Consider the following 27,482-nt stretch of genomic DNA (forward strand, 5'->3'; position numbering starts at 1 on the left):
CACCCATGCTGAAACCATGCACACACATATACATTCGGGCATATACAACCTGCCACGACCGCTTAACTGTACACAATTATCTAACATGCTCTTTGTATGCCATCAATACAGAAACCTATGTTTCATTGTAGTGTAAATCCATCATTTAAAGAAAATTTTTAACACTATTCTTCACATTTCTTGCATCTAGAGAATTTTCATATTTATTTCAATGGCCACATCATTGTACATTGAGTTGGTAGCTTAAATATGTATTTCCTGATGCTTGAGAATTTAGATTGTTTTCCTTTGTGGCTATTTTAATGTGGTAGTTATTTGTATCTTTGTGCATAGTACATTTTCTTTTTTATTTTTTTTAATTTTATTTATTTATTTATTTTTTGAGGAGGATTAGCCCTGAGCTAACTACTGCCAATCTTCCTCTTTTTGCTGAGGAAGACTGGCCCTGAGCTAACATTCATGCCCATCTTCCTGTATTTTATACATGGGATGCCTACCACAGCATGGCTTTTGCCAAGCAGTGCCGTGTCTGCACCTGGGATCTGAACCTGTGAAACTCAGGCTGCCAAGAAGCGAAACATGCGAACTTAACTGCTGCGCCACCAGGCTGGCCCCATATTTTCTTTTTTAATGATTACTTTTGAATTATGTTTTAACAGTTGATTACTGGTCCAAGGGTATAAACACATTTGTTCACTGCTTATAATCCTCTTACAAAAGTTATGGATTCCCAGTAAAATTTTTTTAATTAAAAATAATAGATATCCAAAATAATTTAATGAATTATAAAAAAAAGATTAATAGTGGGGCTGGCCCAGTAGCACAGTGGTTAAGTTTGTGCGCTCTGCTTCGGCGGCCCAGGGTTCACGGGTTCAAATCCCAGGTGTGGACCAACATACTACCTATCAAGCAATGCTGAGGTGATGTCCCACATACAAAATAGAGGAAGATTGGCAACAGATGTTAGCTCAGGGCCAATCTTCCTCACCAAAAAAAAAAGTTAATAGTCTCTTACTTCCACTCACTTTCTTCCTAGAGGACATGAGGCCCAGATGTATCCAGGCTCCTTCCAAGCCCTAGCAGCTGGTTATGGCTATCCTAGTGGTAGAAACATATGCTCAGGCTGCCATCTACTAAGTTCTATCATTTCCTTTCATTATTTTTCACAATATTTTAAATATTTGTAATATTTAATATTTGTTTCCTGTACTTATTATCTCTTTTATAAATAAACACAGCCTTTTGTCTTAGGAGGTCTGGACTAATCCCTGTGAAGTTCTCCCAGCAGAATTGAGACTTTAACTTTAAAAATAATAACTTGCACAGCTATTATTATAACCATTATTACTATATTATTATAATTATTATTATAACTTGCTTTTTCTTATTATTACATAAGTAAAACATGGTAATTAGAGAAAAAACAGAGACCATAAAAAGAAACTGAAAGAAGAAATTAAAAATTGCTGAAAATCTTGCAAGTCAAAGGTAACCACTATGAATATTTTGGTATTATAATTTCATTCTTTTTTTTTCCTGTAGTATGTGCATTTTAAAAACACTAAATTGGGGTCATACTATGCTAATTTTCTCATAGCTTCTTTTTATTTTATTTAATAATATCACAAATAGTTTTCTATATCAATAAAAGACATCTGCACCATTTTGAATTGCAGCATAATAATCTAATATATGGACATATTATAAATTTTTGAATCAGTTCTCTATTCTTGAACATGTATGTGGCTTCCAGTTTTTCACTATTATAAACGGTGTGAAGATTAACATCCTTACAGCTAAATCTCTGTGTACATTACTAATTATTTCCTTAGTATAAATTCACACAACTTGGTTCTTTTAAACTTTGTGTATTTTCTAAAACAGTTGAAATGTCTTTGCTGAATGGACTAACGTGTTTCTAGGAATTCGGATTATAAAAAACATTTCATGTGTGATCGTCTGTGTCGAGTAGTGACAGGCTCATATTTTCTCTCCTGTCAGATAACCAGTCGAGGTTCCTTGCTATGAATGCTGGAAGTATTTCCCATTGCTCTTCTCTAATGTAGTCTAAACAGGGTATCATTGCTTATTTCGGCTTCTGTAACCATTCCATTCCATATTTTTTGGAATACATTAAAATGGTTAAACACTATCTACTTTCTTTGATTTACTCCATTCCTTCTTTCTCTTTATTATACCACCTTTCCAAACTCTTAAACTTCTCCCTGTACTCTCTTTTCAAGATTTCATATTTTTAGTACAAAGTTAATCTGCAAGAATACCAAGGAAAGAGTAAACAAGGAAGTGTTGGAAAATATGAATAATTAAGGAATATTAATTACCTTCTTAAAGTATTAAAACATGTTATAAAACTAAAGCAATTAAAACAGCAGGGTAGTGGTATCAGATCAGACGTTCAGATCAATACGCCAGACTCGATAGGCAACAAAGAAACAAACCTCCTTGTCCATAGGAATTTAATATAGTATAAATGAATCATTGTAAGTCAATGAAGGGGGAAGGATTAACATATGGTTTGGGGTGACTGGCTAAACGTGGGTATTGTTTTTAATTTCTGGAGTAGCTGTTCTCAAACTCTCTGGTCTCAGGATCCCTTTCTACTCTTCAGAATTATTAAAAATCCCAAAGAAATTTTGTCTATGTGAGTTATATCCATCAATATTCTATATTAGAAACTAAAGCTGAGAAATTATTAAAATATTTATTTAGTAAGTCATTTAAAAAATAGTGAGAAACCTATTACATGTTAAAGTAATAGCATGGTTTTATGAAACATAACTATATTTCTCAACACATAAAAATTGTAGAAGATGATGGTTCCTTTGGATGTTAGTCCCCCATCTGTCCCCTTGCTAGCAAGCTGTAATAAAAACCCTTTCTCTCCTACCACCTTGCCTCTCGACTGTTGGCTTGTCTGGCAGTGAGTAGAGGAATCCCTTCTTTTGGCAGTAACAAATTTGGTGACCCAGATGGGACTTTAAGTCTTGCTCACAGCCAGTCGACCTTGGATGGGCGACCTGTTGGATAAGCCCCTAGCAACTGTTGAGGCTGCCTTTGTCTCAGGGATCTGCCCATCCTGCTCTCCTGTACTGATGCTGGCTGCCTCCTAACGCTGCCTGTGGTAGGAAGACAAATGGCTACATCTGATGAGTCCACAGGCTCAGTCAGTAATAGGGTGTAGCGTCAGGGACACCCAAGAAATCCCTTCCTCTCCATCTGGAGTCCTTCCATTCATGGCAGGACCATCTGGGTGTGCATTCAGAGTGGGAGTAGTTGTAGGGCTTTTTACCCCAAATCTGGGAACTAGTTCACTGGTGTCTGGTTTTCTGTGTCTGTGTCTGTGTTGGTAAACAGCTCCAGGATCAGACATCTTTTGGGTGCGTGACCTCATTAAAACATGCCTGTGCCTAAAATTGTCTATCTCATCAGGATCATGTGTTAGAGGCCCCACTGGTAAGATTTTTTTTGCTGAGTTAAAGTCCCAAGGCTGGGATTGTGGGTTTAAGGGAGGCAATACAAAAGAGTTACAGCCCCTGGGGAACTCAAATGATTGGGTTAGAGTCACTAGCTCTGGGTTAGAGTCCCAGAATATTGGATTTCGGTGTCTCTTCCTGTTGTCTATGTCTGACTGTTTTATTTGTTAAAATTGGCTGTCTGGGGACCGAGTTTCTCAGTGATCATAACAAATTCTCTTTAGAAATTACGTTGTTTGTTATGGCCACTTTGGGAAAAGCACCCTAAAATAGGGATAATTGTAAATAGCTGGCAAGATAAACTGGGATAATTTAAAATTACAGTGGGTATTTTGGCCTCTTTTTGAGCCTTAAAACCAAGGAACAAGGAAAAGTCTTTAATCCCTAAAGAGTCAAGGGCTCCACCTTTTGACCCAAAGTTTCCAGAAGCTGTAATTGTTTACAGACAACAGCAGAATCTTACCAAGCTTATTTTGTATCCTGAGGGTTTGGCTTGGTAATTGTCAGGTTGGGGGACGGTTGTGGGGGGGGGGGGTCCCAAAACTGCAATGGGACAGAAAAATGAGGTTGCACTCCATTCTGCGGTCAGAGATGGTTGGACAGAAATGCAGGTTGCACACCTGTTTGTGGCTAAGGGTCCTACCAAACTGCTGTCAGCCTCAGGGAAATTACATTGGCCTTAAGAAGAAAGCCTTGGCTTGGCCTTCATTGTGAAGGTCTTGGTTTCAGGGATACCTGAAAATTTTTGTGATTTGGTACTGGCTGCAGGATAAATATACTTCTGACTGGCCAGGTCTAAATTCTGAAACAATGGGAAGTGGAAATTCAAGCCCCACCTGTAGCCCCTTAGGCTGTATTTTCCCAAATTGGGTGACTTTTAGCTACAAGTACATAGTATGAGCTACTGGGTACTCATTGGTTTATAGATCCTTCCCCTCCCAGAGATGGTCACTCTGTCTTTTGTGTCCTTTGTCATAAAAAGGAAAAACTATAGAGCAAGATGTAGGCATCTCCATAAGCCTGTTATCTGGGTGAGCCTGCAGTAAACATTGCTGTAGGGCCCACCTATGGAGTCTGTGCATAAGGTGGGAGCTGTTGCTAAGGGACATCTTGGAAGCCGAAGAAGGCAGCAAAATTGGTGGGCACAGGTCAAGCAGTAAAGAGGCATTAGGGTGGTCACCACCTCAAGAAGACTTTCATGATAGGATAAGTTGGCCACAGAACAGGGTAGATGATGACAGGTCCTCCACCAACATCAAGAAAATGTCTGGGCAACAAAATACTCTATAAAGCACACATGATCCCTAACCCCACGGCTCCTCCCTCCTAGGGATTAATCTGGCTCCAAGAGACCCAAGGCTTAGCTAAAGCTCTTAACGTGCATATAAGATGAGGTTTTTTCTTTTATCTTGCTCTATGTCTTAAGAGCTTGGCTTTGTGACCTTTCTGGTCTCTGCCATCTGGAGGGTGCAGATACCAGCATGTATCTTGGTGGCCAGTCAAATAGACTGGGGTTCCGAGACGCACTCTGTTTGTCTGGCTGTGTCAGCTTTCAGAGGAGTTTGTCATAAGGGGTCCCAAGTGCTTTCATGAAGGGCCTTTGTCATCTCACTGTTCGTTGCTTGTTCACTAACTGCCTTGCAATGAAGGTCTGTGCTTTATTAGACTATTTTTGGGAGTGACCTTTCTGGATCTTGTGAGGGCTGCTTCTTTTGCACTCTCTTTTGGGGACGCCTCTTGCATCCATGGTTAGGCCATAAAAAAGGCTTATTTGTTTGCGTCACTGGTAAGATCCTACTCATCACTGTGCCAGATGATGGATCGCTTAAATTAGAAAAACTAAATTGGAAAAAATTTTTAGAGAGGTCTCATCATAATTGTTTTGTTCTTACCTATGAAAAGACCAAATTAAAAAGGAAATACAAAAAAGAATAATGAGTAGACTTAAGACCGTGGCTCAGGCTGCAATTAAATTGAGATATTGAGACATTAGAAACTGATAAGGCAAATATGGCCTGGAAACTCCATCTTGAAGAGAACTTGACTGCTTTCTCTGTGCCTTTATGACGTAAATTTTCTACTCCCATCTTCTCTAGGACCTTACTGCCGTTCTTTGAAATGCAGATGTTTCTCATAAACTAGGAAGCTTTGTATTGCACCTGATTCATAAAACATTAATAGAAGCTATATGTCTCCCTGTGTGCTCATGCATGTCTATATCTATGTTATATGTCTGTGATATTTTACCTCCAGATGGTATGGCCAAAATTAAGAGCTCTATTTAATTGGCTTAAAGTAAGAGCTTACATAAATTATTTCTAAATGTAGTAGAAACTAACTCACATGTCTTTCAAGTTAACATGATATGAAATAATCTTTGGTAAATAAAAGCTTATTTAAGCTTGTTGGTTTGATTAAAATAGGCATGTCCTCAGAGTTACCAGAATTGGATATGATGCAGACATACAGCCTAGGTTTACTAGTCAAATAAGCTCATGTTGTCCCTATTATAAATTTGTCAGCAAAATAATAGCTTAGAATGATAACTGATTTTGTCTGATGTCTCAAAGTCTTTATAGGCAATCTAAGTAATTATTGGAAACAGTTAAACTTAATAAATTTTAAGAGGGTAAAAGTTTTTGGTGAAACTTTTCAACAATGATTCTGTGTTACAATGTATGTACTTAAAACAACCTAAGATGATGGCTAACTGCTTTAACATCACATTAAGTTTTTCTGAGTAATCTAAATATTATTGTTACAAACAAATGGTCTAGATGTAAGTGAGATAAAAGTTTAGAGATAAACATTTAACAATAATTATGGTTTATGACAAGTACTTAACATAGCTTCCAAAATCTCTTTGGTAACTTGAAACATTGAAGTTTTGCTAGGCTAAAATAAATGATAAAACAATTCATTGGATATCTGGGTCATTTTCAAATAGGATAAAATACTGAAACATTATCACTAAACATGTCTAAGTTTATCTACTTTTATCTTCTTATTACAAAGAAAGTAAAAGGTGTTTGGGTCTATTAGTAAATATGTCTTGTATTTTATTAAAAATTGTGCTATGGTGTAGCATGTTTCTAGAAATTATGATAAGCGTGTAGAATGCTATGCTAATATAAAATACAGTTCATACTTGTTTACTTTTTAGTTTTCACTAAGGTCTGTAAGGGTTAAAAATTCTAATTAATATATATAATTAAAGCTACTAAAAATTAATAAGGAAAATATCTTCGTGTTCAAGGAAAGTAAGATACATGTTTTCAGTAAAGAAGGTATAAAGAAAAAAATGTGGAAGAATAGCATCATTTTAAATTTTTGCAAATTTATCTAATGCCTTGCTAATTGAAGACATCTGGATTTCTACATAAGTGTCTGTAGTCAATCTGTTATGATATAATGTTTCCCATTGATGGAAATGAAGAAAATCCAGCCTCCCACAGACGTGTAACTGGAAAAGAAGGAGTATTTCATTAGCTTTTCAGCTATTTGTGGCTGTTCTTTGATACTACACTGAAACTCAACACTGGTAATTTCTCAAAGGTTTGTTGCAATCTGAAAATATATCAATGAATTTTTTGCTCCGTTACATTAAAATACACTAGTCTATCCTATACTTTGAATGAATCTCTTACCCAGGAATGATTTTTGACCTGACAGCTCCTCTGAAAGGTTTTGGGGACTCCCGGAAGTCCCTAAACCACTTGTGAGAGCCACAGTTGTAGAGAGAAGAGGGCTGCGTAAGCTTTGGATTAATCAGCAAAACCACGAAGCAGGTGAACAGATTTGAATGCAGCGTATCAAATGTAACACATCTTCTGTTTTTAAGTATAACCTAAGTTAAATGTAAACCAAATATTGGGAATAAATGTCAATGTAAATGCAACACAAGGGTAAATAATTTTAATACTTAAAAGATTCACAGATCAGTAAATAAAGCACCGGTATTACATAAGTTAATGAGGACAGGACATGAGCACAAAAGTGTATAGAAAAAATAACAACATGGAAAATGCTAAACAAAAACATAACATTTTAAGTAGAAATCAAAAATAACCTATTAAAAATGTCAGATTAGCAGATAAGAGGGCAATGAAATTGACACTCATAAATTGTAATTGGAAACATTTGCTACAAAACTTGAGGAAACAATTGAGCAACGTGTATTAATAGCCTTAAAAATATCTGTGTCCTATGTCTTCTGAACACCTGTGTTAAAAGATTTTAGGGGCCAGCCCCATGGCCAAGTGGTTAAGTTCACACACTCCACTTCTGTGGGCCAGGGTTCCTCGGTTCAGATCCTGGGCGTGGACCTAGCATCGCTAATCAAGCCATGTTGTGTTGGCAGCATCCCACATAGAAGAACTAGAATGAGTCAGAATTAGGATATACTACTATGTACTGGGGCTTTGGGGAGAAAAAAAAAAAAGGAAGATTGGCAACAGAGAAGATGCTCATGATGGCACTATTTATTATAGAAAAAATAGAGAATTGTTAAATTGATTGTGGTTTAATTTACCCGATGAAAGATTAAACAGCCATTGGAGAGAAAATTACTCACAATGAGTATACAATAAAAAGAAAAAAATACTTATGCTATAATGTTAAGTGAACAAAATAAGGTTCAAAAATTGATTGTTCAATAGGATAAAAATTATGATTAACAGCTATAACAAAAGAGCTAAACTAATGTTAGTTAAAAGTGCTGGAGGGAAGTCTAGCCAATTGATGACTGTCTTTTGTTGTCAACACTCTGGTTGTTTCCTTTTCTAGTTTTTTCTATTTTTCTGAATATTCCAAAATTTTTATAGGGAACAGTTTTTTGTTTGTTTTTTATTAAGGTTATGAAAGTTAACATCCTTGTGAAATTACAGTTGTACATCATTATTAGTCATGTTGTAGGTACACCACTTCACCCCTAGTGCCCTCCCCCCACCCTCCTTTCCCCTGGCAACCACCGATCAGTTCTCTTTGTCCATGTGTTAACTACCACCTATGAGTGGAGTCATATAGAGTTCGTCTTTCTCTGTCTGGCTTATTTCACTCAACATAATACCCTCAAGGTCTATCCATGTTGTTGTGAATGGGACGACTTTGTCCTTTTTTATGGCTGAGTAGTATTCCATTGTATATATATACCACATCTTCTTTATCCAATCATCAGTTGCTGGGCACTTAGGTTGGTTCCATGACTTGGCTATTGTGAATAATGCTGCGATGAACATAGGGGTGCATGGAACCTTTGGAATTGCTGATTTCGGGTTCTTAGGATAGATACCCAGTAGTGGGATGGCTGGGTCATAAGGTATTTCTATTCTTAACTTTTTGAGGAATCTCCATACTGTTTTCCATAGTGGCTGCACCAGTTTGCATTCCCACCAACAGTGTATGAGGGTTCCCTTTTCTCCACAGCCTCTCCAACATTTGTCAGTCTTGGTTTTGGATATTTTTGCCATTCTAACAGGTGTAAGGTGATATCTTAGTGTAGTTTTGATTTGCATTTCCCTGATGATTAGTGATGACGAGCATCTTTTCATTGTCTATTGGCCATCCATATATCTTCTTTGGAGAAATGTCTGTTCATGTCCCCTGCTATAGGGAACAGTTTTTTATCACACACAAGAGTATACTCTTTAATTTTTAAAGTATTATTTTTTAACCACTGACACCAACCAAGCTCCTGGCCAAGAGCTAGGAGAGAAGGCCTGTGCTTTGGACCTCCTAGGATAGATGCTTTGCCTTTATGCAAAACCTCCTTTCTCTTCAAGATTCTACATTCCTTGCACCCACTTTGTTCTCAGCATCGTTCTTGAGTTACAACAAAAAGTCCTGCCTTTTCTTCCTTCTTTAAGAAAGTCCCATCTCCAGACTAGCAGAAGAAGCTCGTTTGGCCTTACAGTATCCCTGTTCAATTCTGCCTGCATGAGAGATGCAGTTACTGTGCGTGTAGAAGTTATGACTTCCCTTTGCCAGTGATCTGTGTTCCGGTCCTATGGCTGTTTTGTCTCCCTCTTGATCTTTCTTTTTGTCATGTAAACAATGACAGGGACTGTTTAGACTGGGCTTGATGATGTCCATCTGCTCAGAGGGTTCCTTTGATACAGCCAGCTCTCACATTCTTTTATGCCATTCATCAGCCTGGCATTCGCGGCTGCAACAGGAACTTCTTTCTGGTCTCCTCTCTGTTGCTAACGTTAATGCTGTTACTGAGGCCCCACTTGAAGTCTTCCTCTACTCGCCTGCTTTGTAGGCTGCAGCAGTCAGCAGTCTCCAAGTAGGGTCCTAGATCAACAGCCACTGAAGAGGACTATGGGGTGGGGAGGGGAAGGACAGCAATTGCCCTGACTGGAGGCCTGTCCCACGGCTGCCCTCAGTCCTGCCCCCTAACATATCAGGGCCCTCCGCAGCTGATTTCGGAGCTCCCACTTCAGTTCCAGCAGAGGTAGAACGAACACACAGGATTGGGATCTCACAAGTCTCTTTCCACTTTAAAAATGGTAAGAGGGCACCAGCAGAAGCCTCGCTCTCTTCCCGGTTCTGGGTCTGACCCCTCCAGCAATCCTGGTACTGAAATTACCAAACTCAAGCAATACACAGCTCCCATTGGGGCTGACAGGGGTTCTCCTGGATTAAAGATGATGACCACTCTCCATGCCCCCCCTTCCTGCTACCATAAAAAGACATGTTTTTAATTGTGAGGTGCTAATGTTCTAGATACATGAACTTAAAGTAAGTGTTTTGCAGATATCCTGAGGACATTTCACAATTATGCAGAGTTAAATAGATGTGGCTTCCAGTGATTGGCAGTGGGAGTTAATAATAACGTGTCTTCTCCTCGTTAAAGTAGGTAGCTGCCTAGTGGTCACACACCATGGGAGAGCTCTTTTGTCCTGTGATTGCTGAACATGGTGAAGTGAGGGTGATTTTGTGAAGCGGTTTTTAGTTCTTGGTATAGTTTATATATCATAAAAATCCAATATAACGTGGATGGGGAAGGTAAGGCAGACTTTGCTGCTTGAAGTATCACACTGCTTATCCTCAGTCCCACAACCATCGTGACCTCAAACAAATCCAGCCAAGTAAATGCACAACACTTGCTTTTTCCTCTGCCTTCCTAACCAGTTGTCTTCATATTCTTTCTGCTCTAACAGCTGCTACTGGAGTGAAACAAAAAAGAATCCACTGCCCTGCCCTGACACTATCGGGAGTGTTCCCAGGGACAGGACATCCATAGCCCCGTCCAATATAGGACATCAAAACATCCCACCCACACCACTGCTGCAAATCCCCAAACCGAGCATAAACAGTGCATTCCAGTGGATTCATACTAATTTCTAAAGTTATCACATTTATCTAATATTTTTCCCCATGTAACCAAACATATATGTACCTGTAACTAATTATCAGAATTAGAAATCAGCCATTGCCTAAGATGGAAAATAGAAACAATCCATCCAGGAAGGAGTTAGATTTTCTTGCCATTGATTATAAAACGTGTATGTCTTCTTTGCCATATAATTATAGCATTATTTTTAATGACCCCCCACTCTCTTTAAAGCAGATTTCAAAAAATAACTTGGAACTGATTTTTCTATCCTAGAATTACACTGTTCCTTCTGGTGACTTGTTGGTGTTGTCTCCATTTTGGCTACATAGAAACGCAAAGCATTTTCCTGAACCTGAATCGTTCAAACCTGTAAGTTATCTCTTTCAATATACATTGTCCTTTAATTTTAATTTGTTTTTATGCCAGGGGTATGAATTCATAAACTAACTAGGACTATATTATTAAGCAGCCATATTTCTCTAGGAACAAAGGCTACAAAGTACAAATTAGATTTGTAATATAGATAGTATAACGCTTATGATCAGATAGAAAAGTTTTTGGAATAAGCTTCACCAACTTTAAAATAAATTTTTATCTGAAACCAGCAGGGCATGTTAAAGTAAATATGCCTGGTCCTGATAGAAGATTTATTCCATGTTCTTCAGGCAGTTGCTTCTGTTAATTGGTTTCCAAGGAGTACAAAAAAACAAAAATGAAGCAAATTAAAACTGTGTCCTGATTGTTCTTAGAATTGGCAAGTTACAAGCTTGAATAGAATTTTAAGAGGTCGTTTAGTCCATTCCCTGCCTTTAGGTAAAACTGTCAAAATGGCATCCAGATAGATTCCTTCTACATCCCAAGCTTTCTGCAACAAGCAAGGCTGTCAGTGTCTTGTTACTAAACTTATTACCAAGGGCAAATTTATAATGGAGCCTGAGGCCTTATTATAAATATTCTTCCTCTTCTGAGGTCAATTCTGTGGTTGATTTACGTTATCATTTACATTTACCACTTAACAGAATTCTTTTTAAACCTTTTTATTTATTAGTTCACGTTCCAAAAACACAATTGTGTCTGATATTAATAACAGGTTGGAAAAAATTACCAACAACCCTGCAACTTTATATTCGAGGATTAGCTGTACAAGGTCATTTTTAGCCTAGAGAAATAAAGTTAAGCTTATTTATATAAGACTGATTTGGAAAAAAGAATGCTTTCTTCCCACAGGAACGTTGGAAAAAGGCAGATTTAGAGAAGCATGCTTTCTTGGACTACTTCATGGCATTTGGAAGAGGGAGGTACCAGTGTCCTGGAAGGTCAGTGAGACAGCGGGGCCACATTTATCCAGAAAGTCTGCAGAAAGATGCGGCTCGGGGGGGGGGAAAGCTGTGGCTTAGTCCCTCTTTTCTTTATTATCAAAGTTTAGAGAAATCCAGGAGACCAGCTTTTGTTTGGTTGGCCAGTTGTATTGTGTGATGTCTTTGCAGGAATGTCTAAAGTAGCTTCTGATAGGAGACCTCTTAAAAAATATCACAGTTGCAGCTGCCAGATGAAAACAGCACTTATGTTTAAAATGCTCAGCTTTCATATAATTTGAAGTGGTTTGAGTTCTACCTTTTTTAAAGATAAAGATAGAAATATAATACCTCTTTAACTACATTATTGTGGACATTTGCTGGGATTATAGAACATCTTTAGCTTGGAGCATCACAGCAGCTTACTAGATGGTTTTTGTTTATTGGGTTATTTTGGATCTATAAAAATTTTCCTTTGGTACCTTTTATAATTAAATTAATCTGGCACCCAGGACTCCCCTTGGGTGTGATGCTCTGTTCTAGGGAAAGTGTACTTCATTTAATGAAAGATATTTAATGTTTATTCACTCAATCAGAAACTGTTTTTGAACATCTCACCTGTGCCAGGCCCTCTGCTAAGCATCAGAGATCGAGCACTGAGGACGATGGACATGGTCCCGTACTTCATAAAACTTACCGTCTACATTAAATAAGTCGCATTTCTTCACTGCTGATGATTCTGTAGGAGAAATGTTCGTACCTGTTTGTAACAAAATCTCACTCAGTGAATGTCCAAGTCATTTAAAAATCTTATTTTGGAAAAATTGTAGCTTCTTAACTGAAGAAGTCGATCGTCTTCATTGTTTGAACAGTAATACCAATCCATCTTTGCAATTATGACTTACTCCACAGCATCCATTCTGCCCCTCCTTTGTTTTATGTTTTGTATTATCAGTATGCTTTTAGTAATTTTCACCTCCCCCAAAATGGTTTTAATTAGTCTTAGCCAACCATGGGAAGTCTATCTTCCTTTTTAGAATTTATTCTAGGAGTCTGAAGGTAAGCATATTAGTGCCTATAATTTCCCTGGAGACAACTGTTTGTCCAGGGGTAGGTAGTTGACCTAAACTGACCAATCAGACTGAAAGGACTTTTCTTCCACGGTTAGGAGAGAGGCTCATTCTGTCCTCTCCCACTGAATATGGACAAGAAAGCAGGTGGCCCCAGTTGTTACTCACAGCGAGTTCAAGCAGCAGAAGCCTTATGATGGTGCAGAGTTTGTGGACAGCAGAGCAGAGATATGGAAAGAACCTGGGCCATGTGATGTCATTGTGTCAGTGAATCATTGGTTTTGAGGAACTCTTCTACATCCTGTTATGTTAGATTTTAAGTGTCATTATTTTTTAAGACAGTTTGAGTTGGACATTCCATTGTTTAGAGCTGAAGGCATGCTGCCATACCCACCAAAAAACTCCAAAGTTAAACATTGTAATTGAGTGTCAGATACTTTAGGGGCATAGGACAACAAACAAAAACAATAATAACAACAAAAACCCATCATGCTCATCCTGTCTCACATATTACTTTGACTTCAGGGAACCAGTTCGTAAACCAGTAACACATTTATTATTTTTGTCTCCTATGAAAGTATCAATGTTCTAAAAGCAGCTCTTCTAAAAACAATAGATGTTCCTTTTTTCAGGTCCCTTTACATATGTTCCCAATAGCAGCTAAAGAGTTTATTATAACCATTTTTGAGCTAAGAGTATTTTAAACCAAGAACTGAAATACTTTGCAGTGAAGCATGTAGTATGGGCCAATGGTCAAGGGTTAACTAATGACTGTTGTTTCTAGGAGGGGCTGTTATGACATTACTGTATCTTTTGATGCTGATAGACATTTGCTTGAGTTTGACAGTAAAGTTTACAATAGAAGGGAACCAAGACATTTCAACTCCATCAATAGCATCTTATTTATACAGAAACTGTACATTTTTGAATGGACTGGGCTCTTACTATATGGAAGGCAGTGTCCTGGGGACTGCAGGAGCTTCGGGTTAGAGTAAGACATGTTCTCAGCCCTCAGGAGATGATATCTAGGAGAAGGCAAGGAGGATAACAAGTTCATAAATAAAGGCAAGGAATGCAGGATGAGAGATGCCTGAGCACCACACTGTGGAGATTTAAGAGAGAGGGTTCGTCTGGTGAGGGTGATCTTAGATTTCCTGGGCAAAGTGGCCTTTGAAGGGCTGAATGAACTTCCAGACTGAGGAAATAGAGTGAGCAAGAGGTCGTTAAGTACAGGAGTATGTAGGTTAGGGGGTCATGGTTTTCCTGCTATTGGAACCAGATTACAGGTAGTGGTGGGAAGTAAGACTGAAAAGGTACATTAGCCCAATTGGGAAGGCCCCTTAATACCTGTTTTTGGAGTTGGCTCACAGCTCCCAAGGCACTAAGTGTTAAAAGGTGTAGGGTAGAGTGGATTCGAGTGGGGCATAATTTAGGTTATATGGTCATGCTAATATTCCATGTGAGACATATGGAGTAGTAAAATCTACCAGATATGGAAAATAATTAGAGGGAGGATTTGAGGAAGACTGTGGCTTTGAATCTAGGTAACTGGAAGAGATGGAGGCAATAGAGAAATCAGGAGTGGGACCAAGTTTGGGGACAAGATGTTGCTTTCCTTTGAAAACTTTTGAATTTGAAGTGTAGCAAAATGTGTTCATATAACCAAAATCCATAAGTTAAACATGAATGTCGAATAAATATGACTTAATAAACATAAATCTCCTTAGTCTAGTTTTCTATTAACGTTCTATTTTTAAAAGTCTTTAATTTTTCTTTAGTTATTTAGTTATTTATTTTAAACAGCCAACCCATAAAACATTTTGTTTTTAAAGACAGACAAAACAGAAAATTGTTCAGGAAAGTGAATGACTTCATCTGGACAATGTATACCAAGATAGATCTTTGCACTAGAAATTTAATCCCACAAACCCTTAGTATAATCTGCAGAAAACTGCATCCATTCTTAGTTTGTATGCCAGGAGCCAACTTATTTTCTCATGCACCAAACACTCAGTGAGTCAGAGAAAGTTGCCTGAAAGTAGCTAACGATCCAAGATCGTCATGAACACAGTCTTGTGGCCTCACAGCTGTCACCTCTTGGAGTTCAGGCCACTGAGGCAGTATGAGAGCCCCTCTCACAACTAACACAGAAAGTTATGACAAATTTACTAAATAAGTACTCAGCGCTGCCATCAGCTGCCAACCAAAAATCAGAATGGAAGAACTGTGGTACCTCTTCCAAACGGTGGGAGTTCTGAAAATACATTTGGAGGAGGAAGGCCTTGCTAGGCACTACCCTGTAACTGGGAAGCTCCTGGGGCCACACAGGAAGGGAACTCTTCCCGGTAATTCCATTGCTGGAGAAGTCTGGTAGTTTTGCAGAAAAACTGACAGGAGGAAGCAGCATGAACTACTAGACTTCTTCAGTAATGGTAGCATTCAAAATGAAGAGCCTCATTATAGTGGACATTCTCCTCTTCGACTATGAATTTAAATGGAGGAGTTGGACAGGGGCTCTCTAGTGTTGAGTGGGTCTCTGAGAGTTGATGATCTGAGCAGAAAAGGATGTGCTTGCTATACCACACCCTGGAATGTACACCAGAGCCAAGAGCCGTGAGTTTTTTTGGTTCCCATCCCTGCAAGAGCATGCCTGGTTAGCTGTATCATTGTGCTAATTGATACGGGTAAATTCCAGTGGAAAACAATAGCCCTGATCTTTGGCAAGATAACCCCGCTTACAAAGGCACGCTTGGATAAGAGGGTGTAAGAAGACTAAGGTTGCAGTACTTGAGAAATGGAAACGAAGCATAGATTCCTCGGAAATAGAAATGGTGATTTCTACTTGTTTGTACACACAAAGTCATAAACTTGTCTTGAATTACTAATGAAAATCAAACAGATATTGGAAAATTAATTCAAACGTAGGTCCAGCTGATAGTAGATTAGTAATATTATTATTCAACCTAACGAATATCTCTTGAGCACCTAGTATGAATGTGATTATTCTTGTATTCAATAAATATTTATCAAGTATATGCTACATGTCAGGGTAGGGATCTAGGAGTTACCTTGAAAAACAAAATAGTGGATGAAGCCCCTTTCCTCAAGGACCTTATAGTCTAACTCAAGTCACTTTATTAAACACCAGGGAGATTCAAAGGCACATAAACACTCCTGAATAGCTTATAATGTGGTTGGGAGATTAGACATAGCAACATGAGAAACAAGCCCTGCTTAACAGCACCGGATGGCTCTTGAGAAATGCCAGATGACTCATATACATCATAACTGCCGTCGGCGTTCAGGGGAAGGGGCATTAGAAAAGGCCGTAGGAACGAGATGAGAATAATCAGTAAACAGCCTGGAAGAAAGCACACCTTCCCCAGGGGCAGTGATATCAAACTTTGAGGGGAGAAACAAATTAAGCGCTCAGAGGTATGTGACGTACCTGCATGCTACTGATAGCAAGGCAACCATATATTTAGTGTTTGTGAAGCTCTGGGCACAGTTGTTTCTATATGCTTATATTAAAGATAATGTCATTTTAATAATTGTGCTTTGTTCTGTAAAATACCCTTGCACAATCTTGTATTTGAGACGTACTGGAAGTAGCTTTTCTCCCTTTTATGCTTAGAAGTAGCTGATTGCTTTTGGGGAGTGAGCAAACTCACGTCCCCATGGATTTCATGAGAAGTTGCAAACTTGATTAATTCTGAGGAATTTGTTACATAAACAAATGCATCACCTCAAATCTCGTTGTTCAGTAGAATTGAATGAACTGTATGTCCCTATATGATTGTTTCCTAACATTTTCACTATGGTGTGCACGTGTCCTGGAAGGTGCATAAAAATGGTTCGGAATGAGAGTGGGAAGGGTGGATATGGTTAATTCCAGGACTGAGCCAGGCTGCCGGAAACCTTTATTCAGTTTTAGCCGTGCTTCTCTCTTCTTTCTGCTTTGCTAAGAAGCAGTGACTCACTCAGAGGAGCACAGAAACCATACGCAAAATTGCGCTCATCTCTTTCCCAGCCATTTCATTTTGACTCTTCATTATAAGGCTAAGATTTGTCCGTCAAGAACAGAAGCAGCAATTCGAGAGTGATTTTTGATACGTAGGTCAAAGTGCTTCTAGAATAAAACATACTCATTTCTGAGCAAAAATTTCAGAAGGGACCTTCTTTTCCTTTTATTTACAAAATAGATCTTCAGCCCCTCCGTGGCACACAGAACAGCTGGGCAGGGTTTGTATCTGTGGAGAGAAGGGGCTCTTTGCACTGGCTATCTCCCACCCACTCCCCATTTTTTTTGGATGGGTCTTCTCCCCTCCTCAAACTCAGTGACTGCTCTTGATTAAGTTAGGAGTCAGCTGTTCAGAGAGAGGAACTGAAGTTCCCAGGAACGAGGACTGGAATTAAAACTGTATCACTGTATTGCCCATAGGATTTTAATTCCCCATCACCTAATGCCTTCTCCTCCTTTTCTAAAAGCCCTAATTTAATGGAGATCCATGGGATTCTGGGGTGGTTATTCCACCGGCAGCTCTATAGGAGTGGAGCACTGTTCCCTAAGCCAATCCGCACATTCCATCCCTATCCCCTCCCCACCTTATTGCTGTAGGTGTTGGCATATGCTTTAAGCAGTACAATTAACTACAAGGGTTTCTGTTGAGACTTCTGGGTCAAAAATAATCATTCCCTCTAGGATGTGAGTAAGGAAAGCACTTGGCCCCAGAAACTGTTGTCAGCTATTTTGAGACTAAAGTAGATGATGTTAGGATGAAGTTGGTACATAGAGCGGGGCAGCAGAGGCCACCTGGCTCCGTGGTAGCATTGCTGAGCTGCTGGAGTGATCTCTGCCTAAGGCCTGTTACCAACTCCGGATTTTTCAGGCACATAAAGCAATGCATTCCCTTCAACAGAGAAACCAGTCTGATGTGGGTTTTCTGTCACTTGCAACCAAAAGCATCCTAAGTAATATAATTTCCATAAAAGCAAAAGTTTTCTTTCAAGATTTATTGAATTCCATGAAATAGTGTGTTAACATACACCCACCACACACAATAGCTTTCTAAACAGCTTGTGCTCTGTAAAGGGGCTGAGTTTCATTTACTTTGGGTATGTCACAACCAAAACAAAAGCAAATGTCACTTCTTGAATATTTCCTGGAAGGTCTGGAATTTAAAATATACCATGAGATCATTTCTATTTGGTGAATACTTAATGAAGTCAGTACTGTTCCTTTGCCCTTTTCTTGAAAGATACCAATTTCTAGCTCATACGTATGGGGGCTTCGCTTCTAGGAGGAGTAGCTGTAGAATCACCATTAGAACAATCCTGGCTGCAACTCTGAACAACAGTGACTTGAGACAATACCCCCCGACCAGGAGCCAGTTCTCATCTTCCCAATGAAACAGAAAACAGTATCTCCAGTGAAGAAGGGCTGAGGTTCTCCAGTCCTTTCTTCTCTGCTTTCTCGCCTCCTTTCCCCCTTCTAAATATTTCCCGTTCTCTTCCCTTCTTCATGTGTTTTCTTCTTTTCCTTCTCTTCCAACTTACCCTTATCCCATTCTTCTCTTTCCATTTTATTCTGGGTTTTTCGTCTTGCTTAATATAAACATCAACCTCTTCACTTTACCAGCTACACCCACACCATCATTCCCAGTCACAAGTTTGCTACCGTAGCCGTAGTGTTCATGTCTAGCTGAGATACTCTCTGTAATTATAATTTTGTATGGTAAAACTAAAAGGTTCGATAAACTAGATCTTTTAACATATTTTTTCCCGTTTCTCCTTGTCAAGTTTCTCTAGATCAGTGGTTCTTCAAGTATAATCCCCAGACCACCAGTAGTACCAGTACCTGGAAGCTTGTAAAAAATGCCAACTCTTAGGCCCTTCCCCCGACCCACTGAATCAGAAACTTTGGAAGTGGGGCCCAGCCATCTGTGTTTTTACAAGCCCTCCAGGTGATTCTGATGCACGCTAAAGTTTGAGAACTGCTGGTCTGGATTATTTTTCCTCCTGCCACCAAATTGATTTTATTTTCCTACAAGATTTCTTCGGGGTCTGAAGTTGTGGGAAAGGTACTTTCCCTTTAACTCGAACAGCCATGCTTCAATGAAGGATGCCTGTGAAAGTATGTCTGCATGCTGCCTTCTCTGAATTCCAGGGCCAGATCATTCTCTTTTCATAAGCTGCAGCTGGTAGCAACTAGGAATATACTTCAGAGCCCCTGCTCCTGGCAACAGTGGCAGTTTTCCAGCCCAGGCTGGCACTGCCCACAGTGACTTCTAGTAGGAAAAAAGAGACAGATTTTCTTGTTAAAAGCAAGAGAGAGAGATTCAGTCTCAAAATCAAGACATCTAAAACTAAAATCATTAATTTCCCCTAATTCTTTCATTTTTTTTTTTTTTTTTTTAGCACTCTCTTGCTTTTCAGTGATCACCCTTCTCCCAGATCCTTACTCCTTCCTCTTCTTGGGCTCCCGTGTCCTTTCCCACCTCCTAAACCAGGTGTTTCTGCCTCAGCATCAGGTGACACCATAGTTTCCTAACCCTTCTCCTTCGTTCTAGTATCTCTTCTTTCAATCTGTCTTACTCGCTACATACACATTAATTTTCCTTAAATAATCACCTCTGATTGTCTCTCTCTTATTAAGACTCTTGGTGCCTGTGGGCCAAACTCATTAGCCTAGAACTCCAGGCTCTACACCGTCTGACACCAAGTGTACCTTTCTGAACACCTGGGAAGCCCTCCCCAGAGGGTTTATGGGCTGTCCCCTAACTACAGTGTCCCTTCCTCCCCTTGCCTGTGCTTTCTGTGGGTCTGGAACGCCTTCACTCAACATGTCTACTTATTTAAAGCCTGTCCTCTGTCAAGGTCTAGCTCAAGTTTCGCCTCCACATCAAGTTGGCGCTGATTGCTTGGGGTCCTGGTGCTCGCTTCAGACTCCAAGTTCCCACTTCCCTTGGTTTCCACCTTATCTGATCCTGTTACCTTTCCCATCTATCCATGTCCACTTCTAGCAATGTGAAGGTGGAGTAGGTGTTTGGTAGGACTTTTTGTTCTCAAGGCCTGTGTAGTGCTCCTTGAGTGTTTATCTACAAATCGGGAAAATGCACAGCATTAAGTCTTTAAGGAATTTTCAACATGTTTACATTTTAATGAGCTTTATTTGTAGATGTGTAATGTTTTTCTTGTAAGTGAAAAATCTGTTATAAATAGTATGCCTCATTATTTTCACTGTTTTGACATTAGAAGTATTAAGAAAACATTCCTAACATGAACATAACTCAATTTGCTTCTAAAGAGCTTCTGTACAAATACAGATTTATGAAGCCCATTTTTTTTTTTTGACATAAAAAGCTTTTAATGTCTTGGATACATATATGTTGGTCTGGTCTCTGATGTTTTAGACATTGAACAAAACTCAGTAACATGGAAAGACTTGAAAACACAATTTATTTTTTGCCATTGCAAAAAATTTAACTTTATTTAGTGGATAATTGAGGTAATTCTGCCAGAACAGCCAAATATTTGGATTCGGAGAAAATAAGATTTTTAGCACATATTAGTTTATTATCTTTATTGTGAGTTCATCTTAGTTTTCCTCTAACTAGAATATAAAAATGTTTAGAACTGATAAGAAATATAAATATATTAATATTTACAGTATTTTAATAACTAATACTACTTTAATAACTAACCTAACACTCAAAAATAAAAGGAGAAAAATATTAGAATCTCATTAACGTATGGTATGAATTGGTCAAAAGCCTGAATTATAGTCTTACCTTAAGGGAAATGCAGTTTTATGATTTTTAAGAACATCACAGGGACTAAAGTTAGACGAGGAGATGCTGCCTTACAGATTCTAGTGGAAAACTATTTTAATGAATTGATAAACATTATTTCCAATCAAAATGTACCTAGTATTTCTAAAATTGTTGAAGTTTATACTCTTAAATAGCTTGTGAACGTTGGTCTTGCTTAGTTCCTCATTTGCGTGATAGAAGAAGTGTTGATTGAGGCCTCCTATGTGTAATAGTGCTTAAAGAAGCTTGGTTTTCAGACATAGGTATAATTTTTAATTAAATACAATTTATTCACTAGGTCTGCAGCACTTTCAGGATCAAAGTCCCAACACTGTCGAATGACACACTCAAGCCCTCCATGAACCAGCTCCTCCTGCTCTGTGCAGCTCCCTCTCTCATCACCTCACCTTCTGCAAGGGAGGAAACAACTTGCAGGCCCCTGGCTCTTCCAAGGCCCCTTTTAATTCTGTGCCTTGGGACAAGTTATCCCTCTGCCTAGACTGCCCCCTTCACTGGGACAGCCCCACCCTGCCCACCACAATGCGTGTTGTCTTTATTGCTTGTTACACTGCCTCTCTTCTAGGAACGAAGAGTGCAGGGGTCCTTTACCCCCCGGCGCTGAGCTCAGAGAGATGCATTGGTCTCTAGCGAGCTAATGTTAGAGAAGGGCTAAAACCAGAGTTTTAAGAAAATAGCATCTGTTTGGGTAGAGTGGAACCTATAAAACTGTTCTATAATTCACAAATGCAAAATTAGCCAGTAATTTTTCTGGTGCTGCCAGGTAAACCTCGAATCCTGGGGTGTCTCTGCATATTCTACTGAACACAGAATGTCAGCTTGGTTATCTGAAAGAGTGATCTCATGTAATTTACTGCTAGGAAGGGAGCAAAGTGCTGAGAATTGGTCCTTGTCTGTTAAGTGGGAAGCTTGAGGTCTAATTTCACATGTTGGTACACCTTGCCACCTTTTCCGTTTGCTAAGGGGCTCTTTCTTCAGGGCCGTTAGGGATCTCACCTTCTTTTTGTTATTCTACCCCTCCAGCCACTTCTTCTCAGTCTTATTTGTTCCTCTTCCTCACCTTCAAATTTTGGAGTGTCCTTGGACTCTCTCCTCAGATTTCTGATTTTTTCTGTTTAACTTACTCCCTAAGTGATCTCATCCTGTCCCGTGGCTTTAAAGAATTGTCTGAATAATGATGGCTCTGTGTTTCTGTCTTATGTCTCCCGTCCTCACTGAATCCCTCCTAAACACCAAGCTCATTTCCCCAGCTTCCACTCAACATCTCCACTGGGTGTCTCCAGGGCACTAGTCACAGCAAGCTTGACTTAGGTGAAATCTGAGCTCCAGATGACAACTCCTCAACCTGCTCTTCCTTCGATCTTCCCCATCGCTGAGGTGAATAGCAGCTGTATCCTCACATTTCCTCAGGTCAAAAACTTGGAGTCGTCTTTGACCCTGCATCTTTCACATCTGTGATGCAACCCCCAGCCCATCCTCCAGAGCATACCCAGCCTCTAGCCATGGTTCATGACTGCTCACCATCTTCGCCCGCGTCACCACCTTCTATTGTCTGGAAAATCGTAAAGGCTTCCTAATCAGTCTTCTAGCTTCCATCCACATCATCCTGGTATTTTATCCTCATAGTAGCAGCCAGAATGATCCTTTTTAAACTTAAGTCAAGTTTGCTCAAAACTATCCATAGTGGCTTCCCATGTCACGGAATAAAATGAAGTCTTTAACATGTCCCACGAGGCTCTCTATGTGCCTGGGGTATTTCTCTGACGTTACCCCTTTCTTTCAGCTACTGTTGCTGGAGTGTTCGTCTTCCTTATTGTTCCTGCTCCTCCTCCCTCTGGTCTTTTGCACCTTTTAATTCCTCTGCGTGGAATACTGTACTCAGATATTCCTATGGCTTCCTGTTTTACTTTATTCTAGTATCTGCTAAAATGTCACCTCGTTAGAGAGGCCTTCCTTATCTAAAATATGTTAGCCGACACCTCCCTCGCTCTCTTTCTTCTCACCTTGTCTTATTTGTTGTTCTACTGCTTATTCTCATACTTGATATATGCATTTCTTGTTTATTTATTTATTTTCTGCCTACTGCCTCCCTACTAGAATTTAAGCTTCGTGAGAGCATGAATGTTGTTTTCATTTATTGTTGTAACTTCAGCACTTGGAAGAGTATAAAACACATAAAGACAATAAATATTGGCATAAATGAATGAGTGGAGATCTTATTTTATTACAAGAACTCTTAGTGTACAACCTGTCAGTTCACCATTCCCGTAAATGTCACTCTCTTCCAGGGGCAGTGGGAGCAAAGGCAGGTGTCATACATCCACACTCTATAGTTGTTCTCTTAGACTTTGACTCTTGGTGTTCTGTGATCTTTGCTGCACTCCCAGCTCCTCACTGAAGATGGGATGCTGTCCTTTCACACGATCTCCAGCAGAGGGGTGGAAGTGAGGCTCTTCACACTTCCTGCCATTTTATCATCTCTATTCTTCACTATACCATAACACAAAACAATGTAAGTGCATCAGATTTAAACGAATTTTTGAGGTAAAAATTGCAGTGTAGGCAGGGAAATATTAAAGTTGTACATAAAATATTTCTTTTCCCATCCTTCAGGGGACAAGTGTTTAAGTTGAGCACTTCATAGAAAGTCCCCTATTCCTAACTGTTTAATCCTGTACACAGGGCTGTGCTTGTTTCTTTTGCAAAATGACCACAGAGCAGCCATCCTCCTCTTAGTGTCATCCCTCCCCTGAGGAGTTCATCTTACCCCAGGATCCATCTCCCTTCCTGCATTAGAACATTTCTCGAAGTCTGAGTATAGGATAACACCAGGGGCTTTCAGCAGGACTGTCCATGGTTGTCTCTGGGACTTGAGTTCCTCAAAACATGCCATTGTGGGCACAGGTGTACCATATCCAGTTCCCTTAAGATATGTCTAAATGTTAATTCTGCAAATTCTGTACTGAATGGTTGTCATTTCAGCATCTCTCTCTTTCTGTCTTTCACATATCTTCCCAAAGACAATCATCTTTTTTTTCCTACAAGATGGTATAATCCAAGTCTTTTAAGAGGAAATTAAATATCTACCCCCAAGGTATTAAGACTGGCCTCTCTCACAGTAGAGTTAGTGCATTATTATAAAGACTATATTAGCTCCTTTTCTTCATACCTTGACAGTTTATTTTTTTCTTTCAGTACTTTAAAGATGTTGGTCCATTGTCTTCTGGCCTTCATGGTTTCTGATGAGAAGTCTATAACCATTTTAATTATGTTTTGCTTTATTTATTGTCTTTTTTTCTCTGACTGCTTTTAAGATTTTTTCTTTGTCACTGTTTTTTAGCAGTTTGATTATGATTTGCCTTGGCGTGGTTTTCTTTGTGTTTCTTCTGCTTGGGGTCCATTGAGCTTCTTGGATCTGTAAGTTATAGTTTTCACAAATTTGAAAATGTTTCACCTATTATTTCTTCAAATATTTTTCCTGCCCACCTATCTGCATCTCCAAATTACATGTATGTTAGACTGCTTGATATATTTCATAGACCACTGATACTCTGTTTACTTCTTATCTCTGTGTTTTTAATCTATGTACTTCATTTTGTATATTTTCTGTTGTTAAGTCCCATGATCTTTTCTTTTGCAGTGTTTTATCTTCTATTAATCCAATCCAGTATATATATATATAGCCAACCTTCCTCTACTTTATATGTGGGTCACCGTCACAGCGTGGCTGAGGAGTGGTGTAGGTCCACACCTGGGATCTGAACCCGGAAACCCGGGCCACCAAACCAGAACACACCAAACTTAACCACGATCCCACGGGGCCTGCCCCAATCCAGTATATTTTCATTTAAGATATTGTGTTTTTTGTTGCCAGAAGTTCAACTTGATATATTTTATATCTTCCTTTTCTTTCTTCATCATGCTTCTACCTTTTTGAACATGTGGAGTATATTTAATTAGCTGTTTCCAATTGCTGTCATTTCTGGGTCTGTTTCTTTTGAATGATTTTTCTCTTGCTTATGTGTCATATTTTCCTGTTTCTTCTAGGACTGGTAATTTTTGAACAGATGTAAGATATGAATTTTAAGTGTCACAGATACTAGATTTATTGTATTCCTTTAGTTTTAGGCTTTACTATGGCATGTAGTTAGTTGCTAAGAAAAACAAGTTTTCAAAATCTGTTGTTAAGCTTTGTTAAGGTAAATCCAGAGTGGCATTTAGTTTAAGATAATATAATCCCCCTACTAAGGCAATACTCTTTTAGGGACTCTACTCAATGGTCCATGTGTTCTAAGATCTTTCCACTCTTGCTTGTGGAACACAGACTTCCACGTCTGTGTAACCTCTAGGCATTATTCACCTTATTGCTCTCTGGCTTTCTTTTCCTCCTTCCTTCTCCAGGGTCAGTAGTTTCCTCTCACGTATACAGAGGTCACTATTCAGTCAAATACTCAAGGAGACCCCTGGAGCACTCTTGCTCTCTCTGTGAAACTCCCTCCTCTCTGATATTCTTCCCTGCAAGTTCTAGTCTCCTTAACTTGCCTGAACACTGATCTGTCTCCGTAATTCAGTGTGACTGTCAGGTCTGTGTGGGCTTCCCCTCCTTGCACTGTGGCCTGGAAACTGCCACAGGCAGTAAGCTGGGGAGCATAGGGCTCACCTCACTTCTTTCCTTTCTCTTGGGGATTTTCATTTTGCACTGAGGATCTTGTCCAGTTTTTGAGTTATTTAAGGCAAGAAGATAGCATTGATTTCTGTTACTTCATCATGGCCAAAAGTCTAAGTTTTACTTTGTTAGACGTTTGACAAAACTTAGTTGTGAGAAATTCTGAACCTGCACACAAATTAGCAAAATTTCTTTTTCTTGGAATCACTGCTTAATTTTATCTGAATCAGTAAAGATTGGGTGTTTTCTATTTTTTAGACATTGATACTCTGTTGAAATAAATCGTCTTTAGCATTACAAGTAAGTAGAGTTAAATTTGCATCATAAATATTCATAAAGAATTGATGTGGTGTCTAAGCAAGTTATAACATTACCTAGAGTGCTCTGGATTTCATTTGAAATAAAATATAGTCAAGATGTTTCAAGTACCAGTGGGAAATAAATCTAATTATCTGATATGAGTTTCAGATTATTCATATTCATTCTTTACTCATTCAATCAGCAAACATTCAGGATTCAAAGATAAATAAGGCATAGCTCCTGCTTTTTGTAAGATTATAGTCTATAAGAGGAGACACTTATGCAAATGATTAACTTTAATATAGTAGGATTGTAGGATAAAGACATTTGTTAAGGGATGTGTAAAGTGCCATAGAAATACAGAGAAGACTGGAAGGGGCAGGAAATTGAATCTACTTTATGGGAGGCATCACCTTCCATCATCTGTTCTCTTATTCCGTTAACATTATTAGGCACCAGTAGTGTGCTATGCACTGTGCTAGGTCCAACAGTACAATTCCTCCTCTAGAGGAAAGATGGCTAATATGCAATTGCAATTCAGTGCCATCGATGCGGTGGCTGAGATGTGTACAGGGAGCTGCAGAAGTGGGGAGGAAGGGCACCTCAGCCCAGAAGCAAGGGATCAGGGACTGCCTCCAGAGGAGACTGAGCCTCAGACAGGGAAAGGGCTTGCAACAGAGCTCATCACCATTCAGGGAACGTCAGGTGTGTACATTGTGGCAAGAGCATGGGTGTCAAGGCAGAGCTATGGAGGAGGAGAGGTTGGGGAGATTGGTAAGGGGCGGATCTTCAAGGGCTGGCTGTGCTCTCCTATCGCATTTGGAAGGGAAGCTTTGACAAATTGTGCGTTTGTGTAAAATGAGGAAACAGTGATAGATTTATGTTTTAGAAAGTTCACTACAGCAGTACAGTGAAGAATAGAGTAGAAGGAAGTGAAGCTGGAAGCAGAGAGACCAATCTGGAAGCTGAGCTGATTCAGTAATCCAGACAGTAAATGAAGAACTACACTGAGAGAGAGGTGGAGGGACTGGAAATAAGGGGATAAGCAGAGGGATTGGGAAGTAGTTAAAAGACCAAACAAAAGGACTTGGTGCCTAACTGGATGTGGAGGGTGACAGAGAGGACTGAGTCTACGATGACTTCCAGTTTTCTGACCTGTTGAACTAAGTGCGTTCAGTAAGAGCTATGACCCCTAAAAGGGTTTGCCTACACTGAGGAGAGCTCAAAACAACCCACTGGGATGCAAGAAAACATAACAGAATTCCATTTCCATTTTCTTAGTTTCTATTTGTCTGTGTCTTACAAAGTAGACAATAAACTAATGCAGTAGTATGTGTGTACAATTTACAAATAAATGACTATCAATATATCATAGAGTATGCTCAGATGTCTTATTATTGGGGGTATGATCAAAAAACGTGGAGACATCTGAGTGAAGGATTACAAAAGGAAGAACAAATATGGTAATTATGCAGAATTTGAGGTGCCT

At 39.2% G+C, this 27,482-nt stretch overlaps 1 protein-coding gene across 2 annotated transcripts in view; it reads left to right on the top strand.

The window, feature by feature from the left end:
* Nucleotides 1-27,482, top strand: part of LOC124226385 (24-hydroxycholesterol 7-alpha-hydroxylase) — a 91,548-nt gene that overhangs the window by 59,853 nt on the left and 4,213 nt on the right. The window contains exons 9-11 of one of the 2 annotated variants that reach the window (XM_046639610.1): nucleotides 11,107-11,202; nucleotides 12,061-12,149; nucleotides 12,725-14,916. In XM_046639610.1, coding sequence (XP_046495566.1) covers nucleotides 11,107-11,202; nucleotides 12,061-12,149; nucleotides 12,725-12,737 — 198 coding nt within the window. In that variant the 3' untranslated portion in view covers nucleotides 12,738-14,916. Of the gene's footprint in view, nucleotides 1-11,106; nucleotides 11,203-12,060; nucleotides 12,150-12,724; nucleotides 14,917-27,482 lie in introns of those variants that run through there. The other variant, XM_046639609.1, reaches the window with a different exon arrangement.

The sequence above is a fragment of the Equus quagga genome, chromosome 15 (assembly GCF_021613505.1).
Source record: "Equus quagga isolate Etosha38 chromosome 15, UCLA_HA_Equagga_1.0, whole genome shotgun sequence".
In the NCBI taxonomy this organism is placed as follows: Eukaryota; Metazoa; Chordata; class Mammalia; order Perissodactyla; family Equidae; genus Equus; species Equus quagga.